The sequence below is a fragment of the Schistocerca piceifrons genome, chromosome 3 (genome assembly GCF_021461385.2).
Source record: "Schistocerca piceifrons isolate TAMUIC-IGC-003096 chromosome 3, iqSchPice1.1, whole genome shotgun sequence".
Lineage (NCBI taxonomy): Eukaryota > Metazoa > Arthropoda > Insecta > Orthoptera > Acrididae > Schistocerca > Schistocerca piceifrons.
The window spans coordinates 526,074,059-526,094,473 of record NC_060140.1 but is presented as its reverse complement, the minus strand read 5'-3'; the positions used below and the strand labels follow the sequence as shown (position 1 = coordinate 526,094,473).

The 20,415-nt window shown below is 37.6% G+C and overlaps 1 protein-coding gene across 1 annotated transcript in view; it reads right to left on the bottom strand.

Moving 5' to 3' along the window:
• LOC124788796 (BAI1-associated protein 3) overlaps window positions 1-20,415 on the bottom strand; it is a gene marked incomplete at its 5' end in the record, with an annotated part of 518,896 nt that overhangs the window by 79,776 nt on the left and 418,705 nt on the right. Inside the window, 2 exons of the mRNA XM_047256078.1 lie at window positions 8,990-9,199; window positions 19,791-19,896. Coding sequence (XP_047112034.1) covers window positions 8,990-9,199; window positions 19,791-19,896 — 316 coding nt within the window. The remainder of the gene's footprint in view (window positions 1-8,989; window positions 9,200-19,790; window positions 19,897-20,415) is intronic.

The window sequence follows — 20,415 nt, the reverse complement described above, 5'->3', positions numbered from 1 at the left end:
ACTTTTTACTAGAGTACATAGTTGCAATCTGTACCCTAAACAAGGAGTCAAAGTCTACATGAAACTAATTTTTATGTTCTGCATTACAGTTTGTGTGTCTACATCCACATCTAACTCTGTAAACTACTGTCAAGTACATGACAGAGAGTATATCCTATTGCATCAGTTATTATGGTTTCCTCCTACTTCATTCATGTATGGAGAGAGGAAGAATGATTGTTTAAACACTTGTTAAAGTGCTTGCTGTTATTAATCTAATCTTGCCTTCACAAAACCTACAGGAGTGATACACAGGGGGTTAAACTCATCATTTAAAACTGGTTCCTGAAACTTTCTAAGTATGTCTCCTCTGTCTTCAAGAGTCTGCCAAGTCAGTTTCTTTACCATCTCTGTGACACTCTCCCATGGATCAAACAAACCTTTGGCCATTTGTGCTGTCCTTCTCCATCCACATTCAGTATACCATGTTAGTCCTTTATGATACGGGTTCTACACACTTAGGAAGTTTTCTAGGATGGGTTGAATGAAGAATTTGTAAGCAACCTCCTTTGTAGACTGATTGCATTCCCACAGTATTTCACCAATAAACCAAAGTCTACCACCCGCTTTATCCACAACTGAGCATATGTCATCATTCCATTTCATATCCCTACAAAGAGTTACACATAGGTACTTCTATCAGTTAACTGATTCTAACTGATGTTGTAGTCATGGAATATTACATTTTTTTCATTTTGTGAAGTGCACAATTATACACTTCTGAAAATTTACAGCAAGTTTCCATTTATGGCACTACTCTGAAATTGTATCAAGATCTGACTGAATATTTATGCAGCTTCTTTCAGACAGTATTTCATGATAGATAATTGCATCATCTGCAAAAAATCTGAGCTTCTTCTAATTATTATTATTATTAATACTGTCCACAATGTCATTCAAGTACAACATGAACAGCAAGGGTGCCAACACATTTCCCTGGGACAATTCTGAAGTTCCTTCTACATCTGTAGATGACCCTCCATCCAAGTTAACTTGTTCCAGCCTCAATACCAAAAAATTCTGAATCCAGTCACACATTTTGCTTGATACCCCAAACACTTGTGCTTTCGATAATAGCCATATGTGTTGTACTGAGTCAAATGCTTTTCGGGCATCAAGAAATACTGCAAATACCTGACTGCCTTGATCCAAAGCTTTCACTACATCATGTGATAAAAGTGCAAGCTGGGTTTTACATGACTGACATTTTTGGAATCCATGCTGGCTGGTATGGAGGAGGTCATTCTGTTTGAGATATCTCATTATGTTTGAGCTGAGAATATGTTCTAAGATTCTAGAACAAATAGATGTCAAAGATATTGAATGGCAATTTTGTGCATCACTTCTACTATTCTTCATGCAAGTGGATGTGATATGCACTTTTTCCAACTACTGGGCTCGGTCTTTTGTTCGAAGGATCTATGACATATTATGAGGTTCTACCCAAACTATCCAAGAATTTCATTGAACCAGCCAAACCAGCAGCAGTATGACATTCTGCTGCTAGATGTCTTGAGGTACACGTCTTAGTTACTGCGGCACAAAGTTGTGTCATATTCGGCACATGCACCTGTGAGTTGTAGTGGTGCATGTTTTGTTCCACTTGGTCAGACTGTCAACAGGCAATTTTACTGTAAGGTTTTGAGGCAATTGAGGAAAAATGTTTGGTGGAAACAGGAAAAGTTGTGGAAAGAGAAAGACTGGCTGGTGCATCATGACAATGCATATGTGCACACTTTGATCGATGTGATGGAATTCCTGGCCAAAAACAACATGGCAATTGTCCCCAACCCTTGAAACTCACCACACCTATCCCACTGCAACCTGTAACTGTTCTCAAAGATGAAAATTATGTTGAAAGGGCGACATTATGACTCAAATGAAGACATCCAAGTGGAATTGCAATGGGTCATGAGCACCCTTCACCCCTGTGGACTTCCAAAAGTGCTTCCAAAAAATGGGAACAATGCTAGGATCATTGCATACATACCCGAGGTGGCTAGTTTGAAGGTGACAGAGGACATTAGGATGTAAGTATAGTTCTTTGATTTTTACTATGAAATTCTCAGATATTTTGGGTAGGACCTCATATAGTTAACACAGGTGTTCATACTGCCGCAAATTGGGTATAGAACCAGTTTGGGATTCCATCAGGCTCTGAAACTTTGTTTGGTTTTAATTATTTCAGTTGTTTCTCAATACCACTGATACTAATGCTTACTTCACTCTCTGGGTTTTCCTTTGTAAAAGAACATAAAAAAATGGAGTTAAGAATTCTGCTTTTCCTTTGCTGCCCTCAATTTTAGTTTCTGTCTCATCTGCATGACTAGACACTAACTTGGGTGCCACCAACAGCCTTACCACATTACCAGAATCTTTTTGGGTTATGTGAAACATGGTTTGACTATATTCTGCTACAATAGTCAGTGAGGGTTTCATGTATTGCTCTCTTGACAGCTAAACATATTTCATTCAATATCTCTCTATCTATAGCTCTACACTTTGTTTTACATCTATTATGCAGTAGTCTCTGTTTGTTGAGAAATTTCTTTACAGTGACTGGTTAAACTGAAACATTTTTTTAATTATTAGCAACATACCATTCCATAAGGAGAAAGTGCATGGTTATCTACTTTACGCAATATTCTTACAACTTACTTCTGCTGAATAAATATTTTATCTAATGTACCAGTGCATCAACTGCCCCAGAAGAAAATTCCACAAGACAAGAGGAATTGAAAGAATTTAAAATAAGCATAAATCCAACTCTTTAAGTCACCACAATGAGAGCTACTTGTAAGTCAAAACATGATAAACAGATCTTTAGTTAAGTGAATTATTTATGAAAATACAAAGTACAATCACCAACAAACTTTACATATTCACATACACCTTTTCCTTTAATCCAAATGAATACAGACTCATTTACAGATATTTTTCTCCTGTTACGTGTATACAATGACAATGGGGAAGGGGACATATACACAGATTTACCAAAGTCTTTATTTGCAAGTTCTCCAATATGATAGGTGCGATATGCAATAATGTCTCTGTCTACAAAACTTTCAAATCCTGGAACAGTAGATACACCTGTACCACCTCGTACAATGGCTACAGTGAGCCAACCATTACCATGAGTAAATGTATCGTTAATGTCAATGCTGAAATTAAGTCTACATCCACAGAAAATACATGGTCCGTCGACAAGTGCAGTAGCAGCAGTATTCTTCAGTGTATTCTTCTTCTTGTCTGCAGCAGATGTTGTGAATTCAATGTTCTCAATTGTTTTATAAATTGTGTGTCTGGAGCGACGACGATACACCTGCCAAGATGCCTTACAGAAGATATCATCGTCGCTCCAGACACACAATTTATAAAACAATTGAGAACATTGAATTCACAACATCTGCTGCAGACAAGAAGAATACACTGAAAAATACTGCTGCTACTGCACTTGTCGATGGACCATGTATTTTCTGTGGATGTAGACTTAATTTCAGCATTGACATTAATGATACATTTACTCATGGTAATGGTTGGCTCACTGTAGCGGCAAGGATTTAGGGAAACAGAAACTTAATGCAAAACTCATCCTCACACACTAACAGATGAACAGAAAGAGGAAATATGAAGAATTTCTGCTGAACTACTGAGCAGAGCAAGATGTGAAACTGGAAGTGCAGAATTTGTAGCAGAAATAAGTTGATAGAGGAGCAGGAGCGTAAGATCTGCACCCTTCAGGTGCAGTTACAAGATGCAAAGGAGGGACTAGATTGGTTGAGGAGTATGAAGGGCACTGGGGAATGGGAAGCAACAGTTGGTAAGAAGGCAGCTAGGAGGAGATATCCAGACACACTTTGAATAAAACTAATAGATTCGACCAACTGTCAGAGTTGCATGGCAGAGGTGTGGGCCAGCAGTTGCAGGAAACGTTGGAGAGTGAGTACCAGGTCACCAGCATAGTGAAGCCTATGGCAGGGTTGGCTCAGGTAACTGTTAACATAGGGGAGTTACGTAGGAATTTTACAAAAGAGTATCAGGTAGTGATTTTGGTTGGAGCAAGGAATATTTTTGAGAGAGATGGGGAATATGATGTAAGTGGTGACCTGGTGAAGATAGCTACTGAAACTGGTGGCACTAATCTGGACTTTGCGCAGTTTTTTCAGTGTCACGATCAGCCTCATCTTAATGCTGCCACTAGGCATGTTAACATGGGGCTGGAGAAGGCACTGATGGCAGAGGGCATGGCTCAATTGCAGTGGTGCCAGCTGAGTCTATAAATAGATAGGGTCTCACAAGGCATGGCCTACACCACAATAGGTATGGGAAGGGGAGGCTGGCAAAGCTTAAAGGTGACAGTGTAGTGGGTGATGGTGGGATCACTCATGGAAAGATTCCGGTAGTAGTTGGTGTTAAAGCTGCACCTTTTTTAGATTGAAGTCAATTGATAGGTATACCTGCTTAAAAAAAGTCCGTCTAACAAAGGAATCACCTTCAGAGGAGGTCAGGTATTCAAGTAGAGAAGAAATTAGCATATTTCATCAAAATATAAGAGGTATTAGAGATAAAGTTAGTGAACTGCTTATAGATGTTGACTCTGACATTACTGGTATATCAGAGCACAATTTAAAGAGTCTGGCAATTCCTTTACCAGGATACAGATTAGCTGGCTGTTTTTCAAGGAGTTCTTTGTGTAGTGAGGGAGTGGCCATGTACATAAAAAAACAGAAGTCCATTTGAGTCCATAGACATATCATGGCACTGCACAGAACAGGTATCTGAATGTTGCATATGGCCAACTGAATTTAGTAAAACTAAACTTCTAATTGTTGTTGTTTATAGATCCTCTAACTCTTGACTTCAGAGCATTTCTGCTCATGCTGGAAGGGTTCTTGGTCCACTTTATAGGAAGTAACAAAAATGAGTTAAATGTGCTGACTTCAATATTAATTTTGCATGTGATTGTGCAGGAAAAAGGAAGTTGGAGGATCTCCTAAACTCATATGATCTGATGTAGACTATGTATTTTTTCCAACCAGGGGGCAGGGTAACAGTAGCACAGCCATAGATAATATTTTTATTCATTCTTCATTACTAGATGGACATTCTGTTAGTAAAAGAGTGAATGGCCTTTCAGACCACGGGCACAAATTTTAATGCAAATAGGTTTTTGTAGTCAAACAAATGTTTTATATAATTATGAACTATATAAGAAATCTCATCCAATTGCAACAGAGAGTTTCTTAAGCCTTATTAAGGAATGAGAGTGGCAGGATGTTTATAGTGCTGATAACATTGATGACAAATATAGTGCTTTCCTTTCTCATGCTCTTTGAATGTTGTTTTCCATTAGAGTATTTTAAACAGGGTACTAGCAGTAAAAGGCAGCCTGGGTGGTTGGTTAGTGGGATAAAGATATCATATAAAAACAAAGTGGGAATTATATCAAAATGTTAGAAGAAGTCACAATCCAGCTACAGTAGCCCATTACAAACAGTATTGTAAGGTGCTTAAAAATGTTATTCGGAAGGCAAAGAGTATGTGGTATGAAAATAGAATAGCTAATTCATTGGAGAAAATTAAAACTATATGGTCAGTTGTGAAGGAAGTGCCTGGCCAGCAGCACAAGGTCGACACTATAAAGTCAGTTCGTAGTAAAATATTTCTGTTACTGATAAGTCACATATATATAGTACTTAACAATCATTTTCTGGGCATTGCTGGTGAATGAAATAAAAACTTAGTTTCTACAGGGAATCATATAACTCTCTTGGAAATTCCTGAAATACTATTCTGTGACACTGACGAGGGGGAGATTGAGTCAATAATTAAATCACTGAAGATTGAGAAGTTTCATGGATATGATGGAGTGCCTAGCAGAATATTAAAGTACTGTGCTGTACATGTTTGCCATGTACTGAGCCATATTTGTAATTTTTCCTTTAAGAATGGCCAATTTGCTGAACGATTAAAGTACTCCGTAGTATAGCTGCTTTATAAGAATAGAGAAAGGGATAATGTAGACAATTTTAGACCTATTTCTAAGCCATCAGTGTTTGCTGAAGTTTTTGAAAAGGCTGTGTATGTAAGGATAATTGATCAATTTATTTCACATAATTTGCTATCAGAAGTACAGTTCGGCTTTAGAAGTGGTTTAACAACTGAAAATGGTATACTCGCTTTTCTCTCGGAGCTACTGGATGAATTAAACAAAAGGTTTCAAATGGTAGACATCTTTTTTGAGTTAACTAAGGTGTTTGTGTTGATCACAAAATATTGTTCCAGAAGTTGGACCATTATGGAATACGGGGAGTAGCTCCCAATTGGTTCGCTTCTTTCTTTAACAACAGACGGCAAAAGGTCATTATTGATGGTGTTTAGAGTGGTTGAGATGTGGGGTCTGGGTGGGGCACGGTCAAATAGCGGATGCCCCAGTGATCAGTACTGGGGCCACTCCTACTCCTTATTTATATAAATGATATGCCCTATAGCATTACAGGTAATTATAAAATATTTCTGTTTGCTGATGACACTAGCCTGGTAGTAAAGGATGTTGTGTGCAACTCTATTTCAAATTGTGCAGTTCATGACATAAGTTCATGGCTTGTAGAAAACAAACTAACGCTAAATGACAGTAACACTCAGTTTTTACTGTTTCCAACACACAATTCAACAGAACCTGATGTTTTAATTTCACAGAATGGGCATATGATTAGTGAAACTGAACAGTTCAAATTTCTAGGTCTTTAGATAGACAGTAAACTGTCATGGAAAGCCCACATTCAGGATCTTGTTCAAGGACTTAATACTACCATTGTTACTATGTGAATGATATCTAAAAGAAGTGATAGGTCGAGACTAAAAATAGTCACCTTTGCTTGTTTTCATTCACTTATGTCATACGGTATTATATTTTGGGATAAGTCTTCCCATTCTCAAAGCATATTTTTGGCTAAAAAATGGGTAGTTTGCGCAATAAGTGGTGTAAGTTTGCTAACCTCTTGTCGACCCTTGTTCACTAGTCTGGGTATTCTGACATTGGCTTCTCATCACATATATTTTTACTGTCATTTCTTGTTAACAATATCAGCTTATTCCCAAGAATTAACAGCTTTCACTCATTTAATACTAGGCAGAGATCCAATCTGCATTTGGATCACACTTCCTTGACTCTTGTGCAAAAAGGTGTGCAGTATATTGCTGCATCCATTTTCAATAAGCTACCACAAGAATTCAAAAATCTCAGCAGTAATCCATATGCTTTCAAATTGAAACTGAAGTGTTTCCTCCTGGGTCACTCCTTCTATTCTATCGAGGAGTTTCTTGAAAAATTAAGCTGATTCCTGTGTTATATTGTTGACTGCATTTACATACACTTATGACTTGTCTTTTTTTGGGTTTATGAACATTTTATTTTATCTGTTATTACTTTTATGTTGTAATTTCATGTTCTGACACATTCCAGATTTGCTCCTCAATTTGGTCCTGCAGAACTAGATGTGTAAAATAAAGTAAAGTAAAATAAAATAAAATTTCTCTCAAAGACTATTGCTGGGGATGAAAGTTGGTGCTACCAGCATGACCCTCACACAAGGCATCAGTGTACTGAATGGCTGAGTCCTGGATCACCAGCATTGAAAAAAGTCAAATGACAACTTTCAAGGACAAAGACATTGTTGATTGCATTCTTTGATAGTAAAGGATCAGTTCACCTTGAGTATGTTCCTCCAGGACAAACAGTGAACCAAACTTTTACACTGAAGTCTTGAAACATTTTCGACAAGCACTGCAATGTTGCCACCCTGGTTTGTAGTATTCTCAGGACTGGTTATTACTGCATGATAATTTTGCAGGACTACATATCTGACCAGGCCTTCTCTTATTGCCATTCCACACCTGGCATATTCACCTGTCCTCTCACCTTGCAATTTTTTCTTGTTTCCATGAATGAAAAGCCGTCTGAAATGAGAGCTTCATCAAGATATCACAAACAACTAATGGGCTGTGACAATTGAGATTACAATCATCACAGCTGAAAATTTGCCTGCTAGCTTCCAAAACCTCCAGAAATGTTGGCAACTGTGTGTAAATAGCTGAACTCTGATAGGAGCCAGGATTATTACTTGGTAAACACAATTTTCTATTTGTAAAAAAAACCTGTCCTGGAACTTTTATGACCTCGAAAAACCGTACATGTGCTGTTAAATCTTGTTTTTGACACTTGCATGTCATTTTTGCTTGTTAGAAATTCCACAGTACGAGCTGAAATGAGTAGAGTTCAAACACTGTGAAATGCTTTTCAAGAACATTGTCCATTTCTATGATAATGTCTTCTGATGTACTATGGAACTGGTGAGAGATATGGCTGGAAAATATTTGCCTAACAGTCCAGGTCTTTCATTGTATGACTACCACATATGTCATAATGTTTGGATGGCTGAGTATGATTGTGCGCTGAAAGCAGGTTCAAGTCAGAAAACAGGCTGACAGGAGAAAATTGTTGATTTATTTTGCAGTACTAACATTTAAGGATGTTTTCCAATCACATTCACTGATTCAATTCACTGCGCTAAGTAAATAAAGAGATCAAAGATTCTCCAAAATAGAAGTTCCTTCATACACACTAAATATAACAGGGAAAAAACGAGAAGATTTCTTGGTACAGGATTACAAATTATTTGTTTTACTTTGCTGCTACTTCTTTTCTCGCTGAGTTACCTCATTCACTTTTTGCTCCTTTGTTCCTAACAATGCAACCATAATGTTTGAAATTCATAAATACTATTAGACTGGAGTACTTACTTCCACAGACACTTCAGTTTGTGCAGTTTGTGACTCTAGACCTTAAGTATATTTATAACCACTTTATATTATTGGTTTTAAATGTAGGTGTGTTGCTTATACAATTGACAGTTACTAATTGTTGAATAAATTATAAATAATTACTGACCATTTGGATCCAGAGGAATGACATCACGTGCATTCAGAACTTCAACACAAAGGGAGTCATGGTTGAAGTAAGCACGCACTGAAAGAACGCCGTACTCGGTGCTTTCTGTTGCCAGCTGATCTTGCAACCGTTGTTGGTAATACAGGTTTATCAGACCTTCTGTGTCTGTCTTGTGATACTGCAGACGTTGTTCCACACTCCAATATGTTGCTGTTATGTACATCATCATGCATTAATAAAACAAAATTTATTATAAAATGGAAGTAAAGACTTAATATGAAAGGAAAATGAGACAAAAACTGTACTGGTGAAATCAGAAATGCTGTGCACTTCCCAAGCATGCAAATTAAAAAAACTGTATTAAATCCTAAGTTTTATAAATTTGAATCAAATGCACAGAAAAAATGCAAAAGTAAAAAGGATTAACAATTGTTCTACTTATTAATAGTTAATTACTAACAGAGAATAAATCAATCATGATAGAGCAACAGCATATAAATTCATCTGGCTCACTTGAAATCTCAATCACTTCTTTTTATATATATTTCACTTCCCTTGATGACAGTGTATTATAACTCTTCCCTTTTGAGTTTAATAGTAAACGTTTAAGCATTGTAAATGTTATAAATTATATGTTTCAGTTATCTATTGTAACTTCCAACAGTGATGAAAAGAATGAAAAATAAATACTATAAAGAATTTGTGCTTTTAGCCCTCAAATAAAACTTAAAAATTGAAAATGTCATGTTTAATTAATGGACAATGCAACACTGGTGATGAGGATTTAGACTCATGGACACAGCAGTGGTAAAGCAACAAGATAACAAAAGTAGGTGGAAATGCAACAACAAGAAGCTGAACTACAAAAGTAACAGATGATCAACCACTCACCAACAACTAGTGACATAAACAGTAACAGTGTCACCTAAACTGACAGTCCCAAAATACCCTTTCTTCTGAGAAATCAACAGTTGGAAAATGTATCAGCATGAAATACTTTATCACTTCACAGCTATGTAAGAGAATAGACTGAGAAGTTCAAATATTTTTTTCTATTCTGGTCTATTCACAAAGTTCTATGTCTTTTTAGAAAGGTTTGTTCTCTACAGTATCTAGATAAACTGGTGAAATGTTAGCAACATATCATGATCTTAAAATCCACATTGTGCACTGTCAACTCAGATTCTACAGATACAAAAAGTAACCATCAGAGTCCACATGAGTGGACTTTATAATTAAAAGGTCTATATTGGTATAGTAACTTTATGTGCTGACATGACCAACACAAACATGACCTGTTACTAGATTACACTCTACAAACTGCACAAGATTTTGAGTTAGCTACAGAAATAGAAAAAGAATATTGGCCAGAATTCCACAACATGCTGCAGTTCAGTTGATTAAACTGAATGAATATAAAGAGACAGCTCAGTAAAGCAGGAAGTTCAAGAGAACAGAGGACAGTATTCAGAAGTGACAACTTTAACGGAAGTCTTACAGTGACATAGAAACAGTGTTATTATGAATATAATTCATAGCTCTCCAAAAGCTTCTTGGTTATACATCCTCAATAAAACCCTCTTTTGTCTTACTCAGACTGTTTCGCAAAATAGCCTAAACATCATTGTTCACATGAAAATGCAGCATGCTTCCATGGCAAGAAAATGGACAAAGTTTTACCTGATGAAGTGTGTGTAATTATGCACACAGAAAAGAAATGAGCTGACTTAATGATGCTGAGCCGTGAAATTCTCGAAAGCTATTAGTTAACTTGCTGATTATGAGAAAAAAATATTGTTTCAGATTGATTTGATGACATTCTCATCATCATAGGTGCAAACACCTGCCAGAATCTTCCACAATCCCAACTTCTGTTCCAAGCTGTCTCTGAAGTGCAGCCTGCAGAACTGACTATTTTACCAAAAATTGACTAAATACCTGAGATGTAGACTTAGAAAACAGGGCATTCTCTTAATGCAAAAACATCTTCGGGAACTGATCAAACAACATTCCTCCACAGGATATAAAAGAAGACCAATATTTTATTGAGAAACTTAATTATTAAGCCTAGCTTAATTCTGACATTGTGCAAAGTTCATATTCCCTCAATAAACTTAAAAAAAGAGAAGGCAGTCCACATAACCTGAAAATGTGAGAGACCTTATCACTTATTAATAAAAGCATTTTAACAACATATTCAACCATAAAGCCACTAATACTGGCCATAGGCAGCTCACAATAAAGTTTAATCAAATAAATAAACGATCAGTCCAAACACTCAATAGAGATTTTATTTAAAGAATCTTTTATTCTGTGCAACAAAATTACTCAGATATACAGAAAGTGGCACTTAAAATAAGTAACACAAGGAAAAAATTTCACACATATATTTCTATGGGATATATTTGTACTTAATAATATACCAAAAACTTATACTGGCATTATTCAGCTCCTGCTCATCATTGCCAGATAAAAACAGCACAATGCATACATATGTGGGCTCTATTTCTATTAATCTACAACTGTAAGATTGTCTTCAAATCTGTATCACACCACACTGATGGAGATGCACTCTCCAGGTCATTTGTGGGCACTAATATTGAATTTGATAAGGAAGAAATCATCTTCCAGAGTGTTAGCCGAGCAAGATATGCAGGAGCACTTCATGCTTCTAGAGGGGGGAGGCTTTCAGTTCCTGATACTGCAGTCGTGTGTGTGTGCGTGTGTGTGTGTGTGTGTGTGTGGGTGATTGTGTCTATTGTTGACAAAATGCCTTAATGGCCGAAAGCTATAATTGTGAGAATCTGTTTTTTGTGCCTATCTGCGACTCGGCATCCATTATATGGTGAGTAGCAACTTTCCTTCTCTAATATTGTTACATTCCTTCCTGGATTTTCCATTGTTTGATGGTACACTCCAAATGTATCTCAGACTCAGTCTGAATCTGTGTTTTGCTTTTATCCTGCAAAAATACTTTGGTGATTCTCATACTGTGTTAGTGAGTCTCTGTTTGGCTTTCAACCTAAATGGTACTGTGAACAGCTGATCTGATGACAATAAATGGCGAAAAGTGCATAGAAAAAATGTTAGAATCATCATGTAACAAAAATAACAAACAGGAAGCATGAGTGAAAGATAAGTAAAACATAATTTGCTTGTAATAATTTATTCCTAGTGGTAATTAAGTTGTGCAAGTATGGTGTGTATTTATACCTAAAATGCATATACTTTGACATTTAACTTCATTGCATACTGATTGGGAAAGAATATTAAACATGAAAAATCACTCTGGAAAGAATAATCCGTTTAGTTAAATCAGAAGCACACTTTCTGCCTGAAGAATTTTCAGTCATTACTTCTGCAGTTGCAAATAAATCACAGAAATGTGTCCCGAAAGAACCAGGGACAGGTTGCCCAGAACATCTACCACTCCAGTTGTCATCACCATTAAGAGAATGCTTTGCTCTGAAACATCATATTATACTCTGAGAAAGAGCTCTTGATAGCAATGAAGCATCACTCTCATCTCATGGTAATTCCACACAATCTTCAGACCAAGATTCAATCACTGCTCGAAGCAGGTTATTGGAATACCATCCATATGGGAGTCAAGGTTTGCCACCATGTTTGCTGGCCAGTAATCAATAAGAAAATCAATAACACAGAACATTAAAACCCACTAAAGACATGCACTAACTGAAGTGTTTTCTTAATGAACACAACCAGCAGGTGTATACAACTGCATTCACATCAACTTTGCAGGTCCTGTTTTTCAATGTCATGTGAATCACAGTCTTTAAGCCTAATCTAAATTCCCATACATACATTGCCTACAAAGTGAAATGACAGAAATGACTGCCCAGGCCCTCACACAAATATCACCACTGAAGATCTTCCTCATACATTTGCATCTGACAGAGGACCACAATTTACATTTTAATAACTTCAGTACAATGTATTAACATCCCACTATAATAAATTTTATTCAAGTTATTAATGTGTCTATGTTCCTCTAAGAACTGATGGAATATTCCATAAATAGTAACAATTTACATTGTCAGCCTTCTTCATCTTTTCCAAACATCACAGAATTAAACATCTGCTTCCAGCTCCTCTTCTCCAGCACTCAAACGGAGGAGCTAAACAAATGGTCTGGACTCTTAATGATAACTTGAAGATAACTGTCTGGCCCACATCAACTGACGATGCTCCAACAAAGTTTTTGAACACATAAAAGGCTTCCATCATCAGCTAGTACAGTGCAGTGGAGCTACTCTATAGCTGAGCCCTGCTGACTCTTCTCCACCAACTATATCCACAGATGCATGACAGGACACAATCTAGTCCATGATTCTCCAGCAGAGGCACTGTGTCCTCGTCACTATGGACAAAATCTATGGTGGGTACCTCTACAAATATAAGAACATGAAGCTATCACATGTTTTCCACATAAACATAAAGCTTCCAGTGGCATTGGCGTCATGATCAACTCTACTCCCACCAACATCTGACAGTATCAATTCATCATTACAACGTGTGGCTGAGGCCAATGGAATATATGCCTGCCACCCCTGCAGTTCTCCCTATCTCCACATCGTGGTCTACGCAGTGCTCCATGTTCCAAAATGTTAATATATTTGACATTGCTACCAAAACTGTATCCTGTACCATCACTGGCAGAATATGAGTTCTAGAGTCCCTCCCCCCCCCCCTCCCCGCCATCTCTTACCCCAAGCTTCCTACTCTGATCTGACAGTGGGCCACATTGTCTTTGTCTTACTTGAATGTTGTAAAATGAACTTATTGTTTGTCATTTGTTTAGCTGCCTTCACAACTTTTTAAAATATAGCTTTATAATGTCCGGCCTACTCAGTAAAATGCCTACTTTTATTATATTTCAGTTCGCTGTGGAGTTGCCTCTTCTCGACACAAGCAATTTTTATAACCTGAGTTATCCATATAAGATTACTAGTCATCTTATTATATGTAGTTCTAAATGGATAAGTTTCCATAAATGTTTCAAGAAAGCTACTTAAAAAGTTATCAAAGTTACTACTACTTGAAATATAGCTGTCATAAGACCATTCTGCTTCTCTTAACGCATAGCTAAATACAATTGATTTTTTAAAAATTGAGGTTTGTTTTTATATGGCTTTTGTTACATGAAATTTCTTTGTCAATGAATAATGCAGAGTGATCAGAGATTACTAAATCTAAGCAACATTTATAAATACCTTCAAACATATAATTTGTTAAAATATCATCAGTACAGGTCATTGACTGCATATTATGTCAGAGAATTTGGACACATCATTGCTTTGAACTACAATATTAATGTTGAAGTCAGCTGCCACTACAATTTCCTTCCTTTTTTCTTTATTGGATTTTTCAAGCAGGCACTGAAATCTGACCAGAAAAGCTTCAGTTGTAGCCTTTTTGGTACTCCATAAATAGAAACTACAACAATATTTATGTCCCTTCACCCAACACAACAGCTTTCAAATACACTCTCTTCAGTCAAATAATTACAATCATGTCATATTTTATATCAGAATGAGTACATATGCAAGAGCATCCACATGGTTGCTCTTGAGTACAAAAGCTGTTGACTATTTCAAAATTTTTGATTTCATTAAGTATTTTAACATTATCAGCTGTAAGCAAATGTTCATTCAGGCAAATAATTTTGTCATTTTTACATTCAGAAAGAATAATTTGTAGTTTGTCAACTTTATAACTTGTGTTTGAAAAGACAGCACTTGTTGTTGTTGTTGTTGTTGTGGTCTTCAGTCCTGAGACTGGTTTGATGCAGCTCTCCATGCTACTCTATCCTGTGCAAGCTTTTTCATCTCCCAGTACCTACTGCAACCTACATCCTTCTGAATCTGCTTAGTGTATTCATCTCTTGGTCTCCCTCTACGATTTTTACCCTCCACGCTGCCCTCCAATACTAAATTGGTGATCCCTTGATGCCTCAGAACATGTCCTACCAACCGATCCCTTCTTCTGGTCAAGTTGTGCCACAAACTTCTCTTCTCCCCAATCCTATTCAATACATCCTCATTAGTTATGTGATCTACCCATCTAATCTTCAGCATTCTTCTGTAGCACCACATTTCGAAAGCTTCTATTCTCTTCTTGTCCAAACTATTTATCGTCCATGTTTCACTTCCATACATGGCTACACTCCATACGAATACTTTCAGAAATGACTTCCTGACACTTAAATCAATACTGGATGTTAACAAATTTCTCTTCTTCAGAAACGCTTTCCTTGCCATTGCCAGCCTACATTTTATATCCTCTCTACTTCGACCATCATCAGTTATTTTGCTCCCCAAATAGTAAAACTCCTTTACTACTTTAAGTGCCTCATTTCCTAATCTAATTCCCTCAGCATCACCCGACTTAATTAGACTACATTCCATTATCCTTGTTTTGCTTTTGTTGATGTTCATCTTATATCCTCCTTTCAAGACACTGTCCATTCCATTCAACTGCTCTTCCAAGTCCTTTGCTGTCTCTGACAGAATTACAATGTCATCGGCGAACCTCAAAGTTTTTATTTCTTCTCCATGAATTTTAATACCTACTCCGAATATTTCTTTTGTTTCCTTTACTGCTTGCTCAATATACAGATTGAACAACATCGGGGAGAGGCTACAACCCTGTCTTACTCCCTTCCCAACCACTGCTTCCCTTTCATGTCCCTCGACTCTTATAACTGCCATCTGGTTTCTGTACAAATTGTAAATAGCTTTTCGCTCCCTGTATTTTACCCCTGCCACCTTTAGAATTTGAAAGAGAGTATTCCAGTCAACATTGTCAAAAGCTTTCTCTAAGTCTACAAATGCTAGAAACGTAGGTTTGCCTTTCCTTAATCTTTCTTCTAAGATAAGTCGTAAGGTCAGTATTGCCTCACGTGTTCCAGTGTTTCTACGGAATCCAAACTGATCTTCCCCGAGGTTGGCTTCTACTAGTTTTTCCATTCGTCTGTAAAGAATTCGTGTTAGTACTTTGCAGCTGTGACTTATTAAGCTGATAGTTCGGTAATTTTCACATCTGTCAACACCTGCTTTCTTTGGGATTGGAATTATTATATTCTTCTTGAAGTCTGAGGGTATTTCGCCTGTTTCATACATCTTGCTCACCAGATGGTAGAGTTTTGTCAGGACTGGCTCTCCCACGGCCGTCAGTAGTTCCAATGGAATATTGTCTACTCCGGGGGCCTTGTTTCGACTCAGGTCTTTCAGTGCTCTGTCAAACTCTTCACGCAGTATCATATCTCCCATTTCATCTTCATCTACATCCTCTTCCATTTCCATAATATTGTCCTCAAGTACATCGCCCTTGTATAGACCCTCTATATACTCCTTCCACCTTTCTGCTTTCCCTTCTTTGCTTAGAACTGGGTTTCCATCTGAGCTCTTGATATTTATACAAGTCGTTCTCTTATCTCCAAAGGTCTCTTTAATTTTCCTGTAGGCGGTATCTATCTTACCCCTAGTGAGATAGGCCTCTACATCCTTACATTTGTCCTCTAGCCATCCCTGCTTAGCCATTTTGCACTTCCTGTCGATCTCATTTTTGAGACGTTTGTTTTCCTTTTTGCTGGCTTCATTTACTGCATTTTTGTATTTTCTCCTTTCATCAATTAAATTCAGTATCTCTTCTGTTACCCAAGTATTTCTATAAGCCCTCGTCTTTTTATCAACTTTCTCCCCTGCTGCCTTCACTACTTCATCTCTCAAAGTTACCTATTCTTCTTCTACTGTATTTCTTTCCCCCATTCTTGTCAATCATTCCCTAATGCTCTCCCTGAAACTCTCTACAACCTCTTGTTCTGTCAGTTTATCCAGGTCCCATCTCCTTAAATTCCCACCTTTTCGCAGATTCTTCAGTTTTAATCTACAGTTCATAACCAATAGATTGTGGTCAGATTCCACATCTGCCCATGGAAACGTCTTACAATTTAAAACCTGGTTCCTAAATCTCTGTCTTACCATTATATAATCTATCTGAAACCTTTTTAGTATCTCCAGGCTTCTTCCATGTATACAACCTTCTTTTATGATTCTTGAACTAAATGTTACCTATGATTAAGTTATGCTCTGTGCAGAATTCTACCAGGCAGCTTCCTCTTTCATTCCTTACCCCCATTCCATATTCACCTACTATGTTTCCTTCTCTTCCTTTTCCTACTATCAAATTCCAGTCACCCATGACTATTAAATGTTTGTCTCCCTTCACAATCTGAATAATTTCTTTTATTTCATCATACATTTCATCAATCTCTTTGTCATCTGCAGAGCTAGTCGGCATATAAACTTGTACTACTGTGATAGGCATGGCCTTCATATCTATCTTGGCCACAATAATGTGTTCACTATGCTGTTTGTAGTGGCTTACCTGCATTCCTATTTTTTTTATTCATTATTAAACCTACTCCTGCATTACCCCTATTTGATTTTGTGTTTATAACCCTGTAGTCACCTGACCAGAAGTCTTGTTCCTCCTGCCACCGAACTTCACTAATTCCCACTATATCTAACTTCAACCTATCCATTTCCCTTTTTAAATTTTCTAACCTACCTGCCCGATTAAGGGATCTGACATTCCACGCTCCGATCCGTAGAACGCCAGTTTTCTTTCTCCTGATAACGACATCCTCTTGAGTAGTCCCCGCCCGGAGATCCGAATGGGGGACTATTTTACCTCCGGAATATTTTACCCAAGAGGACGCCATCATCATGTAATCATACAGTAAAGCTGCATGCCCTCGGGAAAAATTACGGCTGTAGTTTCCCCTTGCTTTCAGCCGTTCGCAGTACCAGCACAGCAAGGCCGTTTTGGTTATTGTTACAAGGCCAGATCAGTCAATCATCCAGACTGTTGCCCTTGCAACTACTGAAAAGGCTGCTGTCCCTCTTCAGGAACCACACGTTTGTCTGGCCTCTCAACAGATACCCCTCCGTTGTGGTTGCACCTACGGTACGGCTATCTGTATCGCCGAGGCACGCAAGCCTCCCCACCAACGGCAAGGTCCATGGTTCATGGGGGGGGAGAGCACTTAGGCCATTTATATTCCAGTGCATTATGTACAAATATTCTTTCTTATTTATGACGTCAAGCACATTATATCCTGGGGAGTGTCCAGTCTTGCCACTTTTTTTTAACACTCACTGTTTCTCATCCATATTCTTTCTTGTAAGTTTTCCATGTTATTCAGAATTTTACATATATCAGCAAACATTTTACTAAGATTGGATTCCAGTCAGCTCAAGATGGATAGCATATAGTAACAGATTTTACTAAGAATTTTGAATCCTAATGTATTTTGGTGAAGACCAAGCACTGTTGGCATATCAACAACATTATGAAAAGGGTAGATTGCTAATCTCTGTACAGATGACACACTGAGTTGCAGCAGGCACAATGAAAAGACTGTTCCACACTGAGCTTTTGGCCAAAGCCTGTTCCACACTGAGCTTTTGGCCCAAGCCTTCTTCTGAGAAGAAAACACAAACACAAATTCACAAAAGCAAGCACACTTCACACACACTAGGCTGCTATCTTTGGCTGCAGAATGAAATTCTTGTGTTGAACAAAAGCAGCAGTTCACAGTGGGATGGGGAAGGGGAAATGATAGCAGGGTATGGATGGAGAGAGAGAAGAGTACTGTCTGGTGGACCATGCATGAATCAGAGGACAGCAGTACAAGACTGCCAGACACAGAGTCATGAGGCTGTCAGGGAGGGAGGGGAAAGGGATATGAGAAGTTGAAAAGGAATGGAACAGAGAAGGGGAAAAGATCAGTGGGTATGTTAGCAGAGAGCAGCACACAGTAAGGAAGAGATGGGATGTGAGTTGGAAGGAGGCAATAGGATGGAGAGGCACAGACAGCGGATGGAGAGTGTGGGGGCAGTGGGTTACTGTAGGTTGAAGCCAGGATAATTTTGAGGGTAGAGAATGTGTTGTAAGGATAACTCCCATCTGCAAAGTTCAGAAAACCTGGTAGTGGAGGGAAGAATACGGATGGCCTGGGTTGTGCAGCAGCCATTGAAATCAAGGATGTTATGTTCAGCTGCATGTCGTGCCACAGTGTGATCCACTTTGCTCTTGGCCACAGTTTGGTGGTGGCCATTCATCCTGGTGGACAGCTGGTTGGTAGGCATGTCAACATAAAAACCTATGTAATGATTGCAGCAGAGCTGGTATACGACATGGCTGCTGTCACAGGTGACCCAGTCTTTTTTTGGCTGGCTTTAATTGAACAACTTAGCTTAGTTTAGATAGTCAGCAAATGTGGTCTTGCCAGTGCATTTTTAAAAATAAAAAGTGCTGAGTATATGAAATAACACAATGTACATGATTGTGAAATAGGAATCCCTATGACCAATCAACATATTAAGAAGTATGATCAGTCATTTTTATCATGTTTCAATTTGAAGTACATAAGAAGAAATACAAACACAATGGTAGTCCATATCTTTTTTCTGCCACACATATTCCAGTGAATTTTTAAACACAAATGCACAGTGTGCCAGTATGCTGTAATTTTAAAGGACTTAGAGATCTGTGATGGGTCTCCAATACACCCAGTTTAGTAATTCCTATCTTTCAGTTCCACTGGTCAAATTTTGAAATCTTATATGAAAAATGTACTTTTGCGTAGATAATTAGATTGGATGATGATTTTGTAATTTTTCATATGTAATGACAATGATTCTCAACACTATATAGGTAGCTGTCACTTCATAATTTTTAATAGTTATGTTAAGCTGTTTATTGACTGACATACATGATTTCAATTGTTCCAGGGGTAAACCTTTCTGCTCAGCATGGAAGAAATCCACAAGGATTTCCAGTGCTTCATACAGTCGCTCATAGAACATGGGCATTTTGTCCTGCAATCAAACAAATACAATAATATTATGAACTTAGTTAAACAGATACAGTAATATTATGACTTGGTAAAGTATTTCTTTTGCTTTCTTTATAAGTAAAGAATATATTTATTAATCTACTGGTATTTACTGAGGTCTACAAAATAATTTTCTTTTAGCACCTTAAATATTTCAGAGCCAGTTCATTAATATATTGTGATTAAATGGAAGATAATAAAGAAGGAATTATACAGTCTTAACAACCTAAGACAGTCATTGAAATATGACTTAATATGAGTTGAGGATCTGGCCTTTAGTACAGCAAGAACACATTTGCTAGCTGGATTTCTTTTCAGTATTTCTCATGAAGTGAAACATATCTCTGCTTTTATAATGTATTGTTTAGCACTAATTTTTTAATGGTACATTCATGAATGCCTGGCAAATCTCATAAAATATATTGAATCAAGTCTGCCCATTTTTCGGCACTGTAAAGCAGGCTGTTCCTGATCAACTGTCCATATGTGAAATGGTGGATGC